This window comes from Oryza brachyantha, chromosome 3 (genome assembly GCF_000231095.2).
Source record: "Oryza brachyantha chromosome 3, ObraRS2, whole genome shotgun sequence".
Taxonomy (NCBI): domain Eukaryota; kingdom Viridiplantae; phylum Streptophyta; class Magnoliopsida; order Poales; family Poaceae; genus Oryza; species Oryza brachyantha.
The window spans coordinates 4956730-4978484 of record NC_023165.2 but is presented as its reverse complement, the minus strand read 5'-3'; the positions used below and the strand labels follow the sequence as shown (position 1 = coordinate 4978484).

Below are 21755 nucleotides of genomic sequence, written 5' to 3'. Positions count from 1 at the left end.
TATAAGTATAATATACGTGTGTGTATATATAATATATACAAAACATTGTAGATGTAAACTTAATGTATAGTAATTTTTATACATATAAATTTATACGTGTAAATTTTACACAAACTGTAAAGTAAAAAATGTTTCGAGAAGTGAAAAAAATCATACGGGCCGCAAGGAGCACGCTGGTCCGTTATGGCCCAACTAATACGCACGCACGGAGGCCGTAATGCTGCTCCGGCCCGGCTAAAATGGTGAACTGCTCACTTAGATGGTCTATACTCGGGATCTGTTTGCCGAGCTTCTCTGGCTGTAACTGTTAGAAAAGGCTACTTCTGTTATAGAAGCTGCTCTAAATAAATAGTACACAACTTCTAAGATACAAATTCTGAAAAATAAACTAAGAAACCAAAAGCTAGAGAAACTGATTTTTAAAGCTTTTCTAGATTCTCAGAAGCTAACTAACAAACAGTTGTTTATCAGAATCTAAAGTTCTTCCAAATAGACCGTCAAGTTGCTTGGAAGGAGAGGTAAACAAGGGTCAAGTAGTTATTGATCATAGTTGAGTGTACATATTATGATCGAAGTTTTTAATAAGAAAAAACTGTACGCATGACTATCCATGGTAGTATAATGCAGAGTTGCAGACAGCCTCTTTGGGTTTTGAGACGATCGATCAGATCCCAAACGCGTGCCATTCAAACTCGTCCGAGACTCCATCGACAAGGCGCCTAGCAAATGGCTAAACAAATCCTTTTCATATGTTTATGCTGTCAAACTTCTAAAAAGTCACATTTCATTGATGATTATGTTTGAAGCAAAAGCATTTGACTCTCGAGGCAGATTTAAACATTCAGTTGTTTGAAGTTTTTAACTTAATCTAAGGCATGGAGCAATCCTAACCCCCCCCCCCCCCGGGTTTTCCATCTTATTTGTCGGATTATTTGTTGTGCGCTTCGTAAAATTCATTCTCTCAAAAAAAAAACTCTTCTACAGCAATGCTTAGACCACTTGTTTTATGTTACTTCAAGTTTTTTTCTCAAATTATTAATTTCTCTCTATAATCAAGTAGATGATCCACATCAATAAAACACTTAATAATCTAAATCAACCAGGGCCTAAGATGATGTTTCATTCTGTTAAAAACAACAAAGTTCTCTAATAGTAAAACCGTATATTGACTTGCTATTATTTACAACATTGGCAAGTAATAATAATATGCAACGTTCTGAAGGTGCATAATATATAGTAAATCATATTTACTTTCACCCGGGGCAAAGAAGAGTAAAAAAACTATATGTACCATGTACAGAATACAAAAGTGAACCATCAGACATTTAGATATCACGATAGTGCTGATTTTGGACAAAGTGACATACTAACTAGCAGCGCAAGTATAACAGAAAATTATAATCCTGACGATGAGCCATGAACAGGAATGCAACAATTGCAATTCCATCTTACAACTCTCCTTAAAGGCCGCAATAGAATGGACAAGAAATTAAACTTAACTTCCACAGGAGAGCACATGAGATTGCAAATGTTAAATTTTCTGCTGTTGAGTTATAAACTGTAATGACAGGCAGTACAACAAAACTCAATTGAAGATCTCTCTAACGAGCCAATCCAAACTGGGATAAGCAAAGTAGAGGATCAAAAAGGACGGCAGTGCAAACAATACTGTAATAAGGGCATACAACACTAAAACTGCAACACTTGCAGGGACAGCATACAGAACTATCAGAAGGAAAATTAACACGAGTGGAAACTTGGCTGTCATCTGAACGAAAGACAACACTAGCTTTTGGAGAGATGCACTGATGCTATCAGCATTGAGAACGTTGCCAACAACATTCCTCTCTCTGGCAGCAGTGCTTTCAGTTCGTGGAGCAGGTCTTCGGTGGTGTTGACTGGAACTTGGGCCACCATTGGAAGGGCATAAAGAATGGCGCTCTTCATGACTAGGGGTATGGAACTTTGCTCTCTCGCCATTCATGCTCTCAACCATCCATAGCAGGAAATAGTTCTTGCGTGGGAACTTGAGGTTTCCCTTGTACACTAGCCGGAAAGACAACAGGTTACACCATGGACATGAGATGAAGAGAGGCAATTGTATAGGAAGGGTTGGGAACTTGACAACAGCCCATTGAAGACCCAAGATGCAGTTCTTGCACATTGTATGACCACACCACAAGACATAGGGAATGTTCTCAACAAGGTTGAAGGATTCCCAGCATATTGGACATTCGAGGCCTTCCTCTCTACTTGCGCATGAAGAAACATCATCATCAGAGCAATCGGGATTGTATTGGTTGCATTTTGAGGGCTGTGCCTTTTTCCTTATGCTTCCAGCAATGGCATTTGATGCAAAACTCCACATGTTGAATGAGTGAGAGCCGCTACACTATATTTTGTACTCCTGAAATCCTGCTTCACAGAAAACAAATCATAACATATATGTTGCTCCAGTAAGTCTAGCCACTACTATTTGTGTCGATGAAAATATCAAGTGCAAATGCTCTCGTTAAAACAAAAGAAATAGCAGTAGAGCAAGTAGCATCATCTAACTTGACAGATAGAAAAGGGCCCCAAATATTCTAAACATGCTACGTAGATGACACATTTCAAGGTACTGAATCACAGAATTAGTTGATGTAGTCTAGTTTTTTGGGCAGTCTTTCAGTGCAGTAGTGATTGCAAAAATGGGGGAAAGATGGAATAAATTCTAAAAAAATGTAACAATATCCAAGCAAAATACAAATGTACTAGCATGAAAGGAAATGAAGCAGATCATGCATGGAGATGTTGCTGAACCATCAAGTACACATTCACATGGGGCTTACTGCACAAGTTCACAATAAATTCAAAGATTAAATAGATAACGCAAAAGTCCATGGAGGCTCAAAAATTTAAGCTATGATACGACTCCCTACTGACAGCCAACTTGGAGACAATGCAATTTGCCTTTGCTCATTACTTGTTCATTACCAATTTAGTAAGCCATTTGCCTTTGCTCATTACTTTTTCATTGTCAATTTAGTATCCAGAGCTTATATGATGGAATCTGAGATCAATAAAACGTGTGCCTCCTCGTACAAATCTGGTTACGTACAGCTTTTAGGAGAATGGATTCACCTAGATTAAGGAACCTAACCCAATTCCCCCAGCCAAATACACAGCCTAACCTGCGTTTAGAACTTTAGATACTATGCCATACTTTCTGAGAATTTCAGCGGACATGATTAAAAATATTAACAGACCTTCAGGTGCGCTAGGAATCGGACCTGATCAGGATCACAACCTATTTGATCACAAAATTTCCATAGGATTGGAACATCCATGTACTAACAATATTATCTGATTATCTCTTCTATTGGTTCTTTAGCTTCCATGACCAGAAGTGGCTAAAAACTTCCCACAATAAGGTCACCGCCTGACGGTGACTGCCAGAACCACATCTGCTGCCTCTACCGGAAGTCTGAAACCTTAACATATCCTGAACTAACCACTGCCCGCTCATGTCACTCCCTGACAAGTGCGCGACGAGGCAGCTGCTCTCTTCGGCCATTGACAGGTCACAGGTGACAACTAGATCACCCCCAATCCCAACATCCAAATTGCAAACCATCTTGGAACTGTGAATTGCAGATGGTCGAGGATATCTCAACTCATTTTTTCGGCCATCCGTACATCTATGGAAAATTCACATTGGTGATGTCTCCTAGTTCCACAACGAAGAAGGATCGAAGTATCGAACACCACTCTTCAACCCAACCAACATGCGCACGCGCAAACTAGCAACATGAGATTACCCGCCAATGCCAACGCGCGGGCAGGAATTGGACGCGAATCAGGCAGTCTCACTCGAGGATTAGGGGGGAGATTGCCCAGGGTGGATGTCAGCAGCTTACCGAAAAGAAACCGGATCTCTAGCAGGGGAAGGACAGTGGAGACCGCCACGGCAGATCGTGTCAGATCCTCACGGATGCGTTCATCTCGGCGACGGAAAAATTTAACTATATGCCACTCCATTCAGCTGCCTTAACAAAATGCCACCCTCTAGCATGCTCTTATAAAAATGCCACCCCTCATCTAACTTTCTTAACAAAATGCCACTCTCATGTATTTGAAGCTGTATTTCCATTTTTTTTGCATCCAAACCGATTTGTGAAAGGACTAAAATGCTTAAATGCCCTTGCTCAATTTAAAAGCATGGCAGCCTGTCCAGACACCTCCAGGCCGACAGAACGCCCAGCAAAAAAACCGAACAGCACCCAGGCGGACAGAGCATCCATTCAGCTTATTTGCAAATATTAAAATGCATCCATTCAGCTGATTTGCAAACATTAAAATTAAATTCCAGGCATTCATCATCATATAATAAATCATATTATACATGAATTTGTGTCATCAACGTTAAATTCAGTATAATAAGCGGTAACTAAAGTCATTTCTTACTCCAAAAAATAATTTCTAGGTTCTACCATGCAAATCGGTTATGCTGTCCACTCACTAAAATCATATCAGTACACTAACTAAACACTAAATTCAGGGAAATGCACTAACTAAAATCTTAGCAGTATACTAACTAATCAAAAAAAAATTAGAGCACTAAAATTGAAATAGGGCTTACCAGGGGAGGAGAGCTGGCAGCAGACGGCCGGGTTACTGCTGTTGCCGGGGGGAGGATAACTGCCGGCGCCGCCCCGAGGCGGCGAGCTGGCCACGGCGGCCGGGGATGGCGCGGCTGCAGGGGGATGGCCGCGGTGATCTGCCGCCGGGCCTGAGGACGCAGCCTGGCCGCGGCTACAGTGGAGGCGCAGCTGCAGGGGGAGACGGCGGTGGCGGCCGGGAGGCCGGTGGGCCGCGGAGTCCCGAGTGGGGAGGGCGCGGAGGCCGGGGAGGCGCCACGGGTCCGGCGGCCGGGGAAGCCGGAGGCGACCGTGCAGATCGGCGGGGAACTGGGGGGAGGGCGGCGTCGGGCGTGGCTGCCTGATGGGAGGACGACCCGACGCTAGATCTGTCCAGCCAGTTCACATCTATTCAGAATAGAAGAGGGCATTCTGGACATTGGAGTGGCATATAGTTAAATTTCTCCTCGGCGACGTACTCCGCGCCGAGGGCAGGGCGGGGCGGGGGGGGGGGGTGGGGGGTTGCTCGCCGGAGTGGGGAGCGGCGGCGGAGGAGAGGAAAGGGAGGAGGAGGAAGACGACCACCCGTTTTTTTTTCCTTCGATTTCCCCCGTTTGTGTTACTCTCCGGTCTCCACCCGTCGGGGGTCCGGTACATCTGGACCGTTCCCTCATCTGGACGGCTCAGATGGAGCCATCTGCATGTCTTGGACTCTAGAAGGAAAATTTGTTCTTGGTCTGTTTGGTCTGATGTTCATCTACTTTTGTGTTAACAAAACATTTTTAGTGCCACGCTTGCTCTAATCTAGAACAAAGTGTCAGGTGTGATGTTTGGTAAAGTTGGAATGATGTGCCCTATTGAGTTTTTCTTTACTGCAACAGCGAATCCAACTTCTTTTTAATCTTTTTTTAAAAAGTTTCGTTACATCCTACTTGAAATTGGGAATATAAGGCCCTGTTTAGTTTTTAAAAACTTATTCTAAAAATATTACATCGAATCTTTGGACACCTAAATAAAACATTAAATATATATGCATATTAAAACTAATTACACGGTTATGGAGAAAATCGTGAGATGAATCTTTTGAGTCTAATTAGTACATGATTAGCCATAAGTGCTACAGTAACCAATATGTGCTAATGACGGATTAATTAGACTCAAAAAATTCGTCTTGCGGTTTCCAGGCGGAATCTAAAATTTATTTTGTAATTAGACTACGTTTAATACTTTAAATATGTGACCATACGCATTGATGTGACCTCTATCCAAAAATTTTCTCCAACTAAATGTTGTCTAAGGTTGCTTGCGATGAACAAAATAAAAACAGGCGTCGCATCATGTCGGCTTCCATCATTTCACAGTTACAACCGCTCATGAGCTAAATTTTGAATTTTAAAACTTAATTTTATTAATTTTAGGCTTGATTTTATGGTTTTTTTTCGTTATAATTTGTTTTATAACTTTTGCTTTTAAGTCATTATGAAACGTATATAAAATATTTCACCTTCAAATTATCTTCCGTTTGCTAAAACACATTTTCACTATGGGAGACATCATTTTCCTTGATAAAAGATGTCAAGAACCACATAAGGCTTGCCGACCTGCGGTTGATGCATCAGCGGCTGGTGTACTATGACCGACCTGCGGTTGATGCATCAGCGGCTGGTGTACTATGACCGATCGTCTTGATGGCAGTAGACTAGTACTCCGGTACACAGTATATGGACTAGTCCCGCTATACGTATAAGACAATTATACTTACTGCATAGGACTGAAATATGAACACGATAGAAATTGATTAGGTAAAGAGAATTAAATAGTTAACACTTTAACCGTTAATCAATTAGATCATACGTAAGTTGAGAGGTTGGGTCACATACATAGCGATTTCGAAGATTGCTGCACAAGAATCTGACGGGCAGCGTGGTGACGAGATTGCTGCACCGACACCGAGGTGGTAAAGATTTGCGGGAGAAAATGGCATCGTCTTTCCTGGAACAGAGAGGAGATCACGAGAGCAAACAGCAAACGCTCTGCTTAATTGCCTATCTTTCCATCAATTATTCAGATCAGCCCTACGAAATTTTAGAGGTACATTTTTTACGTGGGCAGTGAACATCCGAGCGGATTGAAACATAGACCAATCGGGTAATCCATCCCGATTTTTTCATGTACATGCATCGGCTAAGGCAAAAAGTTTAAGTAGAGCACATGAACATATCACTTGTATCTTTTCGGTTATGTTTATACTTATAAATTTAAATTTAAATTATTAACCTTAAATTTATAGTTGATTTTAAATATTTTTTACTAAAATTTATTTTCTAACTTTTGAATCGTTAAAAATATGATATAACAATTTAATTGTTTGTAAATGTATCAACCACCCCTCGGCATCACGAGGACTCCGACGAAGGTCTACATGATATAGACCTAGGACTCGACGTCACTGCTGTCTTGCGATGATGGCAAGAACACGAAGGCGACGCAGAGAGGCACGACGGCGTAGGCGCCCAGCTTGAGCAGCTCCTCGGTGTCCTTGGAGATGGCGCCGATGCGAGACCAGTCTCCGCTGTACCTGCGAGAGCACCGAAACACGTACGGTGAGTGAGACGACATGCGCAAAAAACGTCCACGGCAACAGCGTGCGTCTCTCACCCGGCGTCGACGAAGCCGAGCGCGAAGAGGGCGGCGCCGGACCGCAGGAGGGCGCCTCTGGAGGAGACCAGCAGCGCACCGGCGCCTCGCCGCCCTTCGCTTCCTCCCGGTTTCTGTGCGCTGCACGGGCGGAGGGAACGGCGGCCTCCACGCGAGCGCACCGGCGGCGGCGGCGGCGGGACGGGAAAGACGGCGGCCTTGGCGTCGGCGGAAGCCCACGGCGGCGGCGGCATTGCGCGCGCTAGCTAGATGTATGTGCGTGTTGAGTGTGTTTTGCAGCTTTCTTTCTCGTCCACACGTGTGCTAGCTAGCAAGCAGAACGTCGACCTCTGAACGAGACTCTTGTGGTGCGAAACTAAGGCTTGTTTAGTTTGCAAAAAGTTTTTGCAAAAATATCAAATTAAGTTTTTAGACATCTATTTGAAGTATTAAACATACTTTAATTATAAAACAAATTTTAGGTTCCGCTTGGAAACCACGAGACGAATCTTTTGAGTCTAATTGATACATCATTAGTACATGTTGGTTACTGTAGCACTTATGGCTAATTACGTCCTAATTAGGCTTAAAAGATTCATCTCATGATTTCCCGCATAACTGTGTAATTAGTTTTAATGTTCATGTATATTTAATACTTTATTTAGGTGTTCAAAGATTCGATGTGATATTTTTGCGAACTAAACGGGGCCTAACCGACAAAAGTCATGGTCCTCACCTCACCAGATGCGTGCGAGGCATCCCTCGACGCTCGCCGCCCGACGCAAAACAGATCGCTGGAGCGGCGAGCTGACCTGTATTGGACCTGCACTCTGACATATAAGGACATGCACACTACGTCTACGTGGCAAGTGGCTTAAGCTCATCATGTTGGCGTAATGCTCACGTGGAGGGAAGAGAAGGTGAGGGAGAGCAGCTTCACGAGGGTCCTTGTGCCTTCTGCAGGACACCGGTGTCTTGTCGGAGAAAGGACAGTTCGATAGTGTACCGCACAGGCAAGCCCGCAGTGGGAGTGGAGAGGAGGGCGCCAGGTTGAGCCGTTGAGGTCGTCGTCGCTCCGGCCCGCTCACTGCCCCACCCACCGCGGCCGCCCCGCCCGCTGCCCTACGCTCCGACCGTCGCGCCGCTCGTCGTCCTGCCCGCCTCCGCCGCCACGACCACCGTCACCCCGAGCTCCGGCAACCGTCGCCCTATCTCCGCCCGCCCCGGATGTCGCCTCTGCCGGATCTACGCCCGGCCACCACCTCTGCCCCAAGCTCCAGTGATCACTGCCTCGCTCGCCGTCTCGCCCGCCTTCGCCGCCGCAACTGTTGTCGCCCTGTCTTCGCCCGCCTCAACCGCTTCCATCGCCCCACCTCGATCGGCCGTTGTCGGCTAGAGAGGTGGGAAGGGAGGGCAAGCATGACGGGGAACCACCGCGTGGTGGAGGGGATGTGAAGCTGTCACCAGCGACGAAGGGGACGGTGGAGGGGAATAACTTGAAGGGGAATGTGACGGTGGGGTATATGGGTAGATTTATTATGAATACTTTAATTTGGAGTTTTTATTGTAAAGATTTATATACAGGCTAATATAAAAGAGCGTAGGGACTGACATGAAAAGGGCACTAATACCGTAGAAAATCATTTTTTTTGGGTGAGTGCCTTCATCCTAGTTGGATCCTGGAGATCCTCGATAGGGCTACTTCGCACTGTCCATGTCCAGTGCCCAAAAATTTCGCAGTTGAAACAACGCATATGGCTCTTGTCATGGTGACCACCACTAGAGCCACTCGCCATGTCCTTGCGCGATAACCTGCCCCGCCCCACCCTTGCCACGACCATTTCCGCGACCACGTCCGTCTCACCCGTGTATACTCGATCCCTTCACCTCCATCAGTGTGCGTCTCTTTCTCGTTTCATGACGAGTCAGCAACACCATTCTTCGGCCGCGCCACCCACTGTGCGTGGGTGAGCATGAGCTGGCCATCGGCGTTTGTAGAGTAGCTGGCCACGCGCGGGCGTGTACGCTCCTCGTGCGTCTTCAGTTGCCCGACCGCCACCTCAAAAGGCATGGTATCGGGCTCATTCGCAACCAGCTATAATAACAAGTCACGTCGTCACACGTAAAACGAAGGTCATTAGCACATAATTAATTGAGTATTAACTTTTGTAAACTTGAAAAAATGGATTAATCTGAATTTTTTAAACTTTCATATATTTTTCTTTTGCACAAATATACTGTTCAATAGTTCGGGAAACATGCATGTAAAAAACAGGTAAAAGTTTTGCTCATGGTTCACTTGAGAACGCGCCCATCGACATCATAAAATTGCTCAATCCCAGCTATAACATTGATGTAAAGTTCAGGCGCAGCATCGAACAACTTCTTCACCAACGTAGCATCACTTATTCACTTAGTTCGTCATCCAGGTTTGTATATCGCACAGACATGCCAGTGAGCTTCCCGGCATATTGGTCCGCATAGCGTCTCTCCTTCCTGCATCTGTGGCACATCAAAGTCACTCTTTAATGGCTGCAGTCCACGTCGATGAACCTTGTCTTCAAGCAATCCCACACCTCCTTGTCAATCTTCTTCTTCGTGACTTGCATAAGAAGGTCCACCTGGAGAGCCCGAAAGAGATGAGATCGCGTCATCTTGTACTTCTTGGCTGAAACGACCAAGCCCATAAACATAACTTATCAACTCAACAAAAGACTGTAGTTCTCACAAATTAATAGATTGGACTTAACTGATATAGTATGAGATTGACAATAATAAATAGAAAATATCAACATTATAAGTCTCGCACAAAGTAATAGATAAACCCAAACAATCCAATAGATGGAAATAACTTAAATTGATCCGACAAGATAACTAGTAACTGTATAAGTTTAATCATAATATTAGACTGAACCATATGCGTTGTGATCAGAGTACCCTTGAAACAGACAGGTCTACGTGAAGGTTGCTTTTTCTCAAGATGTCACTATCCGAGGCTTCTTGTGTTGTAAATGTTCTTAGTCATTGCACATTTGCCATATTGGAGAGGTTATGTATTTTTTTATTACCATTGATCCAATCGAGAGCCCTTGCAGCGAAGATAGACAGGGCTAGAATCTAAAGAATTTAACCCACGAATGATATCAAAGCCTCAAACCTAGCGGTTTGAAAAGTAGTCTATACTCTAGAAAGCCTACAAAAACATTTAAGCTCGAGCCTTGAGCTATAAAAACAAATAGTTCGCCATCTTTTAATTAAATGCTATTATCATATAGTCGTTGTTGTTTTAAAATAAAAATATATAGATATTAATATCTAATTTATTTTGGGCGTGTTTAGTCTTTGAGGAAAAAAATCAAGGCCCAAATACGATCGATTAAGGCTTGGGCCAAGCTATAGACAAACATATTTGCAAAAACGGTAGTACTATTTTATCCCTTCTAGAAGATATTGTTTTTAAGTCACTTCAAAATATATTAGTAGGCATTGATTGCCGAGATTATCTACACGGCGTGCATCCTCGTAAATCATTCTAATCTTCGGCCGTATAATCAGTATCCAACGGTCATGCGCCATTCCTCTTTTTGGTATAAAAAGCCCTACCTCGTACCCTAACTTCCTACCTCCCCCATCCTCCTTGAGAGCCGCCGCCGCCGTCGCCGATACCACCCCGACGCAAAATATCAACCTAGACTATCTCCATAAACGCCATCGCCGATGAGGTCCATCGACCTATCTCCATCAGTGCTAGTAATTGTAAAGTGTGTCACATGATCGCCTCTTCGTCTTCTACAATTTTGGCGAGAAGTTATCATGCCGGTATTGTTTCTCTCATCTAGTGATCCCCTTTGTTAGATCTACTCTATCGCCTTCTCTTGAGTAAAGCTTCTATGTCACCCTTAACATCTTTACCTCCCATATCTATCGGCACCAACTTTGCGTTATTATTCCGTTGTCCCATACTCTCCCCAATCAAATGGCTCATTGGAAGTTGTCAAAGATGCTGAGAAGGATGGGGTATAGTGTGAATTTTGAGCCGAATACAAAGGTCAGGAGATTGAATTATTGTTCCCAAAAAGCTTATAATAAATACATTGATTGTGCATTAGATTCCAATTGTATCACTGTGTTTACATATTTAATCTATGTTTATAGTATATTGGCAAGATGTTGGTAAGTTTATGGAAACTAATGCATGTGCCATTTCCTAAAGAATATATTGTATTAGAAAAGGATGCAGTGATTTCTCACATGTTAAATTGTGTACTAACAAATTGTCTCTATAGGAAGCATCCAACATTTGTAGATGTCACATAAAGTTTATGGAAACTAATGCATGTGCCATTTCCTAAAGAATATTGGAAGAGGGTGCAGTGATTTCTCACATTTTAAATTGTGTACTAACAAATTGTCTATGTAGGAAGCATCCAACATTTGTAGATGTCACATAAAGTTTATGGAAACTAATGCATGTGCCATTTCCTAAAGAATATATTGTCTTAGAAGAGGGTGCAATGATTTCTTACATTTAAAATTATGTACTAACAAATTGTCTCTATAGGAAGTATCCAACATTTGTATCATTAGACAAACTTATTGGAAATACACACTTTAGTAGGAATGCACTTTAACAATTCTCCTCTTGCTTCCAAAGCATTCAACTTCATCTAAGACCCTTTTTTTCAACTTAAGATTAATGTAATCTAGATTATAAAAACAATCTAAAATACACAACTAGATTATTGTGTCAACACATAGTATAGAGCCCACATCTACTATAATATGAAAAGCTTCTCCATGGACACTTACCTTTTAAATTATTGTGTGACTAAATACCGACTACCCCTTGGTACTTTACCTTAATTACTCACGTTGCCATCCATTATATACCGTAGCCTATAATAACTATCATATAGTAATATAACTGAATAATCTAAAGTCTTATATTTTTGTTTATGCATATGCTTATAAGTCAAAATTTGAATTTTGAAAGATAATTTTGAGGTTTTTAAATCATAGTTTATTTTTTTTACATTGCTTTAAATAACTAACAACACGTATATAAAACAAATAAGGCAAAAGATTAGCTAAAGTGACGACTTCTTATAGTGAAATTGAATCTTAGTTTCCCCAAGATGGATTGAAAATTTCACAATCAACAACCTAGAATGACCGTGGAAACATCCCAAGTGGCATCACCCGTAAACAAAGTTACGTAGAAAATCCTGAATTGTACAACAACATCCCTACAATTGCATTTACCACAACCACTAGCATACCCAAACTAACAAGTTACGACTAATTCAAGCTGCGTCCTCGCAATCAAAACTCGAGACTGCAGCAAAGCCGCGACCGCATATCACGGTGGCTGGTCGAGCACGCAGGCGTACGCCCGCATCCATTCCCCCAACGCGGCCGCTCCACGTCCAAAACCAAAACCAAACACCCACCCGCACCGCATCGCCCGTCTCGCTTGCGCCTCAACCCTCCTCCCGTCCCGTCTCCCCTTCTCCCTTCTCCTCTCCACGCCGACCACTCCCCATCCCCATCTCCCGCCGCCGCCGCCGCAGCCGAGCGGAGCGGACGGGCCGATCCGTAGCTCCTCGTAGGGAGGGTTCCGCGCGCCGGCGCCCCCGCGATTCCACCGGGGTCCGGGGGTCGATCCGTTCCGCGCCGAGCCGACGTGGGGGGGCTGGTGGGGGTTGGCTGCTGCGGGGGGGCCGTGAGGTCGGGCCGCCGTCGTGCCCGGGGCTAGGGTTTTGGGTTCCGGGCCCCGTGGGCAGCATTGGTTGGGGCGCCGCGCGTTTGCTATGGGGATGGTGCCCAACGGGCTCCTGCCCAATGCGTCGGCAGGGGTCACGAGGCAGCTCGACGACGAGCGCTGGGCCGTCGCGGAGGTACGGGCGGCGGAGCTGATCGCCCGCATCCAGCCCAACGAGGATTCCGAGAGGCGGAGGAGCGCCGTCTACCACTACGTTCGGCGCCTCATCATGAATTGCCTCGCCTGCGAGGTATAGGGATGGTGTTTAACTACTGGTCTGGTTGTTCCCGAAAGTATAAAAGTATAATACGGATGATTAGATTGTAGTGCTTCTCTGCGTGAATTCGTCAGCACCGATTTAGTAGAGCGCGGCTGTTCAGCTGACTTGACTGTAGTAGATTTTACCAGATTAATGGTACTGGGACAAGAGGGCAATGGATTTCTATTTCCCAACAAGTTCCATTTGAGCAAGGGACACCGGTTAGTGCCCTATTGGATCGTTATGCTTTTTGTTCAATATTAGGAAGGTTTTGCTTCCAATAGCACTTTCATACAAGCACACGGGAGTTATCTTCATTGTTACACCTTGAGATATCATCCACTAGTGATGATGACAAAGGATTAAACCACATTTTGGGAGGGGAGTCTGATTTTGAGTTATGTGATAGTGAATTGTTCAACTGTTTTTCACAGTTTCATACATTTCCCTTGTACATGGAATGCATCATACTAACATTTATCATGTTAATGAAAAGCTTGTGGAACTATAGCATTGAGCTAAGGGGAAGGTGATGGTATGATAAACCAGCAAATCTTCAAGATTTAAAGTCACAGTTCGATACCCATATGCATATGTGATGGTCTTGTTTGCACACACTTGATTGGCTGATTGAATGACCATTTGTAGTAGGTGTATTGGTGATAACGATGTTTAAATAGCTTCTCGTTTCTTGAGAAATGGAAATATACTTATTTTAAATCATCTTTGTTCCTTAAGTCCAAGAGAGTATTGCATGCCCTGGAGCTTCTGTGGTCTTACCTTTAGAATTTCAAGTGTGTTTTTTGATTGATTATATACACCTGACAGAAATTATCTATTTGTATCTCTAGGTTTTCACTTTTGGATCAGTCCCTCTGAAGACTTACTTACCTGATGGTGACATTGATGTCACTGCTTTTAGTGAAAGTGAAGAATTAAAGGATGCTTGGGCCAACTTGGTTCGAGATGCATTGGAGCATGAAGAGAAAAGTGAAAATGCTGAATTTCGTGTAAAAGAAGTTCAGTATATACAGGCAGAGGTAAGACCCTTCCTCTGAATTTTTTAGTTTTGGAAACATGGCTGTTGATCTGTCATGTAGCTGTCTTAAATTTTTTCACAGCTCAGAATTATGTTATTCGTTTGGGTACATGGATGTTAAGTTACTCATGAAATTTTCTGCCACATGGAGCAAAGTAGAATAAACCACAATTTATATTAGACCTATCCAAACTTCTAAAGTGCTGGTTATATTACACTCTTCCTTTTCTGCTGATCAGGATTTACATGTGGTTGTTGATATTGTGTTTGTAAAAGATGATAGTGGAGAATTGAAAGTATATTTTTTCAGGTGCCATGAAAATTTAGGCAACCCACTATTGTAAGACCTGTTAGCCTATAATCCTGTTACTGTCTGGTGTGAACATTCAAGATGATTGTTTATTGAAAGATGCTTCTAGCATCGTACTATGTACAGGGAAATGCATTCTTTTGTTTACTATTCTTTTTGTTAAATGTTGTACTTTTATGATGTGTCAACTTTCTCTTTCTGTCATAGTCTCTTTGGTATTGCCCTCATTTATTTTATGGATCATTCACAGGTAAAAATCATTAAGTGTCTTGTTGACAACATTGTTGTTGATATATCATTTAATCAAGTTGGTGGATTGTGTACACTTTGTTTCCTCGAAGAGGTGCGTTCTCTTGTTCAAATCTAGCTGAATGTGTATAGCATAGGCAGATAGCCTGGTAGAAACTCTTTTGAAAGTCCTTTCTTCCTTATTGCACATGGATTAGGAGTTATTTGATTTTCTGCCTTACTTGTTTCAATGGATCTACATTAGGTTGATGCCTTGATCAGTCAGAACCATTTATTCAAGAGGAGTATCATTTTGATAAAGGCATGGTGTTTCTATGAGAGTCGTATTCTTGGAGCTCACCATGGTCTTATATCTACCTATGCATTGGAGACCTTGGTTCTGTACATTTTTCATGTGTTCAACAATTGTTTTACTGGACCGCTGGAGGTGACTATCATCTCTTGCCCTTTACTGTCACAGCATGAGACACAAATCTTATTTGCTACCTATATGTTTGTAGGTATTATACCGTTTCTTAGAATTCTTCAGCAACTTTGACTGGGAGAAATTTTGTTTGAGTTTGCGGGGTCCTGTTCCTATAAGTTCACTTCCAGATATGACTGGTAATTTATATGCTGCTTATCATGACTTCTATATGGAAGTTAATTGTAAAATGGCTATTTTACCTTTTCTTTTCAACATGATTTTGTGCAGTGGAGCCTCCACGGATGGATGCTGCTGAATTGTTGCTGAGCAAGTCCTTCCTTGATAAATGCAGTTACGCGTATGCAGTTATGCCTCGTATCCAGGAAAGCCAGGTTCAACAACCATTTGTTTCAAAACACTTCAATGTTATTGATCCTTTACGGACAAACAATAACCTCGGAAGGAGTGTAAGTAAAGGTAACTGTCAGCATCAACTTATGTAGTGCTTTTCTTATTGAAGTTAGATGAACTGGGCAGAGTTCAGTACTGGTGGTTTCACATATTGCTATACTATGAATGCAATAGCCTATATTTTTTTAAGGTTAAAGGTGTTTTGTCAGCCTATATAATTCATATTGTAAAGATTCTAATGGCTATCTAAATTCTTGGTCCTTGTTATTACTTGTTTTATCTTTCTTTTAGGGAAGTTCTATTTTGCTGACATAAGAGCTGTTAACAGTAAGACCACAAACAGTAGTTTCTTTTGATTATTCAATACTTCCAGCTTTGTTAGTGGGATATATCTACTAGTATAAAAATCCTTATCATATGAATTTGTGATGCATCTCTTGTCAAATTTAACTGTTCAATATGTTGGATTTGTGGTCATTTTGATGCTGTTGTCGATCCAGCGTCAAGTTTTGAACTGTAACTTACCATTTGTCTTGATCTAATATAAGTTCTTTTTCTGCTAAAAACACTTACAGCATTATGTTGATAAGCTTCTTTTTCATCCAGGCAATTTCTTTAGGATACGCAGTGCCTTTTCCTTTGGGGCAAAAAGGTTGGCAAAGTTACTTGAATGCCCAAAAGAAGATATAATTTCTGAAGTAAATCAGTTCTTCACAAATACATGGAGAAGACATGGTACTGGCAATCGTCCTGATGCACCTACGCTAAGTCTGGTTCGTCAGCTTCCTCTGAAGGCTGCTCCTGCTGAAGCATCAAACAGTCAAAGAAGTGGGATGGCACTCAAGAAAAACACTGAGAATCCTGATCTTCATGCTAACCAGGTTAATCTCAGTGAAAGTGCTAATAACTATCCTGAAGCTACTTCTCAGCCACTTCAGAGAACTGTTCTACAATCGAGAAATTCACTGAGAACAGCTAATCCCTCTGGTTCTCACACTCATCACCAAAAAGTTCATGTAACACATGGCAATATCAACTTCTCTGTGCAGCTTGAAAGAAACATATCTGATGGATCAATGCAAAATGAAAGGGACAAGACAGTGCCAAATTCTCTCTTTGTTAATGATAGAAATGGACAAAACAAGTCTCGGTTTGCAAGAACCCACTCTAGTCCTGAACTAACAGACCCTTCTGTTGAAGGATATTCTCGTGGAAGACGGACTAGAGTGGTTGAAATGGAAAAATCTTTGAAAGTTGATTACAATAGCAGAAGAAACAACATGGCTCCAGAAGTTTCTAGCAGCCACATCACTAAGTCTTCACAGGATGAGTCAATCTCTTCGATGAATAGTTCATCTCACCATAGTGGGAAAGCAGCTTCTGACTCAAACAGTGTGTCAAGCAGTTACCATGAAGATAATGGTTTTATAATGAGTGAAGAACTTCCTTCTGTATCTGAGGCATCAGAGAAACACCAAGAGGAACAAGTCCTAGTTAATCTAATGTCATCAGCTAAATTGCATGAACTCAATGGACAAATTCAATTGCCAATGGAAATGTCATCTCATTTTTCAGCGACACCCTCCCCTTTACTTGCACCAACAGCTTTTTCCCAAAAACACTTTCCTGGGATTCCACCAACTAGCTTAATTGGCGCTCCATGGCCCAATATGCATTTGCTCCATGGATTTGTTCCACCACCCATGTCCCATTATGTCCAAAATCATACTTTCCCACCAAACATTGAAGAAGGTAATGAGAGCGAGAAGCTTATTACACCAGATGCAAATCGTGATGATGGCAACAATTGGCATGAGTATGGTGTTGGATTGCCTAGATATTTCAATCAACAAGGAAGAGATCCACAGATGCGCCATTTTAACGGAAAAGACCATTCCTCTTCACCTAACATTGTATCTGGTGTCCCCTTGGAAAGGCAGGGGGAGATTGCTATTGAGGATAACGGAGCATTAGAAGAGAACTATACCAACATGTTTCAAAACCAAACAAGTAGACAAGTCAGCATAAATACTCCAATGGGTAGTGGAAATGCAAGGATTCCTTCGGAATCCGGTTTGTCAGGAAACAAAGCTATGCCAGAGAATTCATGGGATGAATTAGCTGGAAACACAAGACCATTGAGAGACAAATGGGGAAAAAAGCCTGCCTTTTCAACACCCGACACAATTGCACATAACAAAAATAATACTGGTTGGCAGACTGGAAATTTTTCTGAGCATATTCCCCCAGAGGTTGATGATGGTGCCAGGAATGGTGTTACAATACCAAGCATTAGACATGATACCTCTGACATAATAACAAGGTCTGGCCCAATAGCATCAAGAACTAGTCAAGTGCCAAATGATCTTGAACCATCACAGATTGGCATGCCTAATCCAGTGTTCACACCTTTTTTTATTGGTTCCTCTCAGCAGAGACAAGCTGGTAGTGCTGGACTGACTTTTGTTCAAACAGGTCCAGCGGTTCCTTTTGTAATGTTGCCATATGTTCCTGGAAATAGTGATGGATCTGCTCCTCAGTTTGGGAGGAATGAAGGAGTTGATCAACTTCCTGTCAATATTGCTGTCCAAAATTTTACTTCACTCAACAATGTCCACCATCCTGATATCAATGCTACCTCAACAGCTTCATCCAGTACTATAGGCGATCCATCTGATGACCAAAAGCCTGACATTTTGAACGGAGATTTTACTAGCCACTGGAATAATTTACAGTATGGACGATCATGCCAAAATCAACGTCCCATTAATCCTGTATTATACCCTTTTGCAGTGCCACCGATGTATTTACAGGGCCATGTTCCATGGGATGGACCTGGTAGACCACCTTCAACAAATGTTAATTGGACACAGATGGTACCCCCCAGCCAACGACTCATTCCTGTGATGCCGCTACAACCTCCTCCTGAAAGAATTACTGGTGTTCCGCAGCACAATGCAGAGGATTTGCCCAAATTCCGTGGTGGCACAGGAACTTACTTTCCAAATCCTGTAAGATCCTAATAAGTGCTCTGTTATCTTAACACACCGATAACATGTTTAATTGTTTACTATTGGTGTATTCATAGTGGAAACTAAAACATATTCTATCACATATACAGAACTTTAAAACAATGATAATATTTTTGCAAAATGTTTGTATACTTAGCTTCTAAACTATATAACTGATTCTAGCTTTTTGTACACCTGTTATAGGATATAAGTTCAGAACCAACTTATGCTGCTACTCTTTAACAATCAAGTAGAAATGGGCTAATCATAACAAAATAAAGTCTGTTCAATTTGCGTTGAAATTGTAATAGAAAATAAAGGTGATAAAGGAAGCAGCAAATTGGTGGGAATGTATAGTGACGATTGACAACATTTACATATTCTATATATAGCTAACTAGATGCGATTTTCATGGTTCACTGGTGAGGACGGATCCTCAGCTACCTGGATCAACATACATACTAGTTGCTGAATGAAGAAAATTCTCGAGTATATTTATGTCTGAATTTAAGATTTTTCTGGATGATGGAATTTAGCTCTAGCATTTGCATCTTAAGTGCAATAATTATTTATTTTCAGTAAGAGTTTAAATTTATTAAGCAATCATTTATGAACTCGATTGTCTGAATGTGCTGATACTAATATGTGAATTCTATGCCTTTGCATTTTTTCAGAAGTTTCCATATAGGGACCGGCACTCGAGCTCAAGAAACCACAGAGGAAGTTATAACACTGACAAGGGTGACCATAATGATAAAGAAGGAAATTGGATAAACTCAAAACAACGAAATCCTGGCCGCAGCTATGGACGTAACCACTCAGAGAGGTCTGGCATGCGATCGGATAGACAAACAGCAGATGAAAGCCAGTATGATAGGCAGCGGCGGTCCTACAGAAGTGATTCATACAGGCATGAGGCAGGCACTCAATCTTCTGGATCTACAAACTATATACGCAAACCAGGGAACATGATGCATGGAGAACCATCACCATCTGCTTCGAATGGTATTGGTGCCTTTTCTGGACCTTCAACTCCATATTTCATGTACTACTCATGTGAACCAGGCACAAATCACGGCTCTTCATCTGAACCACTTGAATTTGGTTCACTTGGGCCAGTTCCTACAGCTGATGGTGGCAACATGCCACGACCCACTAGTCAAGCGATGCCCAACGAGCTTTATGGGCAAAGGCATGTTGCATTTAGGGGTGGCTCTTCTCATTCATCTCCTGATCAACCATCATCACCTCAAACTCGCAGGTAATACTCTGTCCCCTTTGTTGTATCATGGTGTCTGTTTCCACTATCTAAAGTTCGATTATCTGAACAAAAACAAACCAGATCCATTACTGTACTGCAAAATTTATCTTATTTCTAGAAAACTTGTGGTGCTTCCTTATTCATTAGAGTGCTGCTTCCTGGCTGTCAACCTAGCACAGGAAAAAACTGCCATTGAAGAGAAAATCTGCTTCAATTCTTCAAATTCCCTTTTCACTAGATAGGTATAGAAGTTCTGGAACGTCTAAAAATTGTTTGCTAGAGATCAAACTGTCTCAATTGGACAGATTACCAAAAATAAAACCTAAGCCTTTTTTGTGAGTGGCCTTTCCACGGGGATGGACCAGAGATTGTGGCCTATGGGCTTCCAAATCAGGCCTTCCATGGGGACGGAGGTAGTAAGTGTTTGTATTTTTCAAATCTAGCAGATGTAGTTAAGTTTGTTCTTGAAATTTTTCATGAGTGCAGACTGTAGAATAATCATGAGTGCAGACTGTAGAATATGTCCATCTCTATCTCTATTAAATTTTCAAACTTATATCTCTATTAAAATGGATTTTGCAACACTTGTGCAATTTACATAAACGTCCCAGATGGGGACAATCACCATAAGCACTTCCGTCTTCCAGCAGTATTATTGAATACTGATAACATTGCATGCTAATTTACAAAAGTTGAGTCTGTTAAGAATCGCTAAATTTTCAGTTCACATATCAGAATCAACAGATCAAGTGTTCTCCTTAACAATGGATAGTAAATTGTTGCCTAATACTATCATACATAACTTTAACCTATACAGCTAACATTTTTAGTACTGGTCTTTTACTCATTATATTCTCCATGTTCTGTTTTTGAAACTTTGGGTTCATTAATTATTCTTCATGCTTCCGGCAATTGCTTTCTGGATCATTACCTTTATAGTTCTATTGATATTTATTTGTTTTAATCAAACTGAAAATCTATGTTTCCTGTTTCTTTTCAAGGTAGTCCGTTCTGATCTCCTAATCTGGTGGCTTGGTCGTGGGCTCGTGGCAATGAATCCAGTGCTTATAAATGGTTTGGAGATGAAGTATACCCAGAATGCACTTGTGCTCTGGCAGCTGATATCGTATACTTTTAGATGCCTTACCAGAATTTACTTCAGTCCAACGATACATCAGTCATCAGAACATTTTAGCCATCACAATTTATCATGGCACTACCTGATTTCGTCCGCACCAACCTTCAGGTTTCTGAACAAGCATAGAACTGGGAACCCTGAATATCTTGCTCGAGAATTAACTGAGAGTGCTACCCTTCTATGTATATTACCGTCAAAGATAATAGTATTAACGCTGAAGGAGGTGGATTGGCTTTTCAACCCTGAAGGACAAGCATGGAGAATTACTGGATCATAATGTTGTTGGCTGAACCAATGTAACGGAATGAATGATACATTCTCGTCTACAGGTAGACGCGGACTCGTTATTTTACATACAACAAACTTTTTCACATTAGATGACTAGGTTTTAGGCGAATCCTCAACAGCAAACTGAACGGTTGTCTCTAGCCTTCTTTGACTGAGTAAAAAAAAAAATGTTGGTACTCATGTTCCCAGTGTCTGCTTGTTTTTTTACCTGGTGCTTGCGTTTACCTTGGGCAATGTTGGGTAATGTGATGGTATAGACGTATACTCCGTCTAGTTTAGTTTAATAATGATTGGCATTTTGGACGATGACACGTCTTTCAAATCTATTTTTGGCTGTGATTTTATATTAAAATAAGTAAATAAAAA

At 41.9% G+C, this 21755-nt stretch overlaps 3 protein-coding genes across 7 annotated transcripts; 1 reads left to right on the top strand and 2 right to left on the bottom strand.

Annotated features, from left to right (window-relative positions):
• Positions 1-1404: 1404 nt before the first annotated feature.
• LOC102717412 lies at positions 1405-6884 on the bottom strand. Of its 3 annotated transcripts, XM_040522009.1 has the most exons (3): positions 6500-6884; positions 4622-5008; positions 1405-2415 (listed from the first exon to the last, which is right to left on the bottom strand). In XM_040522009.1, exon 3 carries the CDS (start codon positions 2366-2368, stop codon positions 1586-1588), a length of 783 nt encoding a protein of 260 aa, XP_040377943.1. In that variant the 5' UTR covers positions 2369-2415; positions 4622-5008; positions 6500-6884; the 3' UTR covers positions 1405-1585. The 3 variants fall into 3 exon arrangements, with proteins under 3 accessions (XP_040377943.1, XP_006649613.1, XP_040377944.1); XM_006649550.3 differs by lacking the exon at positions 4622-5008; XM_040522010.1 differs by lacking the exons at positions 4622-5008; positions 6500-6884 and adding an exon at positions 3900-4577.
• An 89-nt stretch (positions 6885-6973) lies between these two features.
• Positions 6974-7609, bottom strand: LOC107303742. The gene is made up of 2 exons (XM_015834327.2): positions 7278-7609; positions 6974-7197 (listed from the first exon to the last, which is right to left on the bottom strand). Exons 1-2 carry the CDS (start codon positions 7508-7510, stop codon positions 7053-7055), a joined length of 378 nt encoding a protein of 125 aa, XP_015689813.2. The 5' UTR covers positions 7511-7609; the 3' UTR covers positions 6974-7052.
• Positions 7610-12773: 5164 nt separating this feature from the next.
• On the top strand, positions 12774-21569 carry LOC102717136. 3 transcript variants are annotated; one of them, XM_015835451.2, is made up of 10 exons: positions 12774-13267; positions 14128-14316; positions 14876-14968; positions 15119-15301; positions 15375-15477; positions 15569-15757; positions 16298-18702; positions 19377-19707; positions 19822-19963; positions 20969-21569. In XM_015835451.2, the coding sequence occupies exons 1-10, from the start codon at positions 13067-13069 to the stop codon at positions 20976-20978; spliced, it is 3846 nt and encodes a 1281-aa protein (XP_015690937.1). In that variant the 5' UTR covers positions 12774-13066; the 3' UTR covers positions 20979-21569. The 3 variants fall into 3 exon arrangements, with proteins under 3 accessions (XP_015690937.1, XP_015690936.1, XP_006649612.2); XM_015835450.2 differs by having other exon boundaries at positions 12776-13267; positions 19377-19963; XM_006649549.3 differs by having other exon boundaries at positions 13067-13267; positions 19377-19963; positions 20965-21569.
• Positions 21570-21755: the final 186 nt, after the last annotated feature.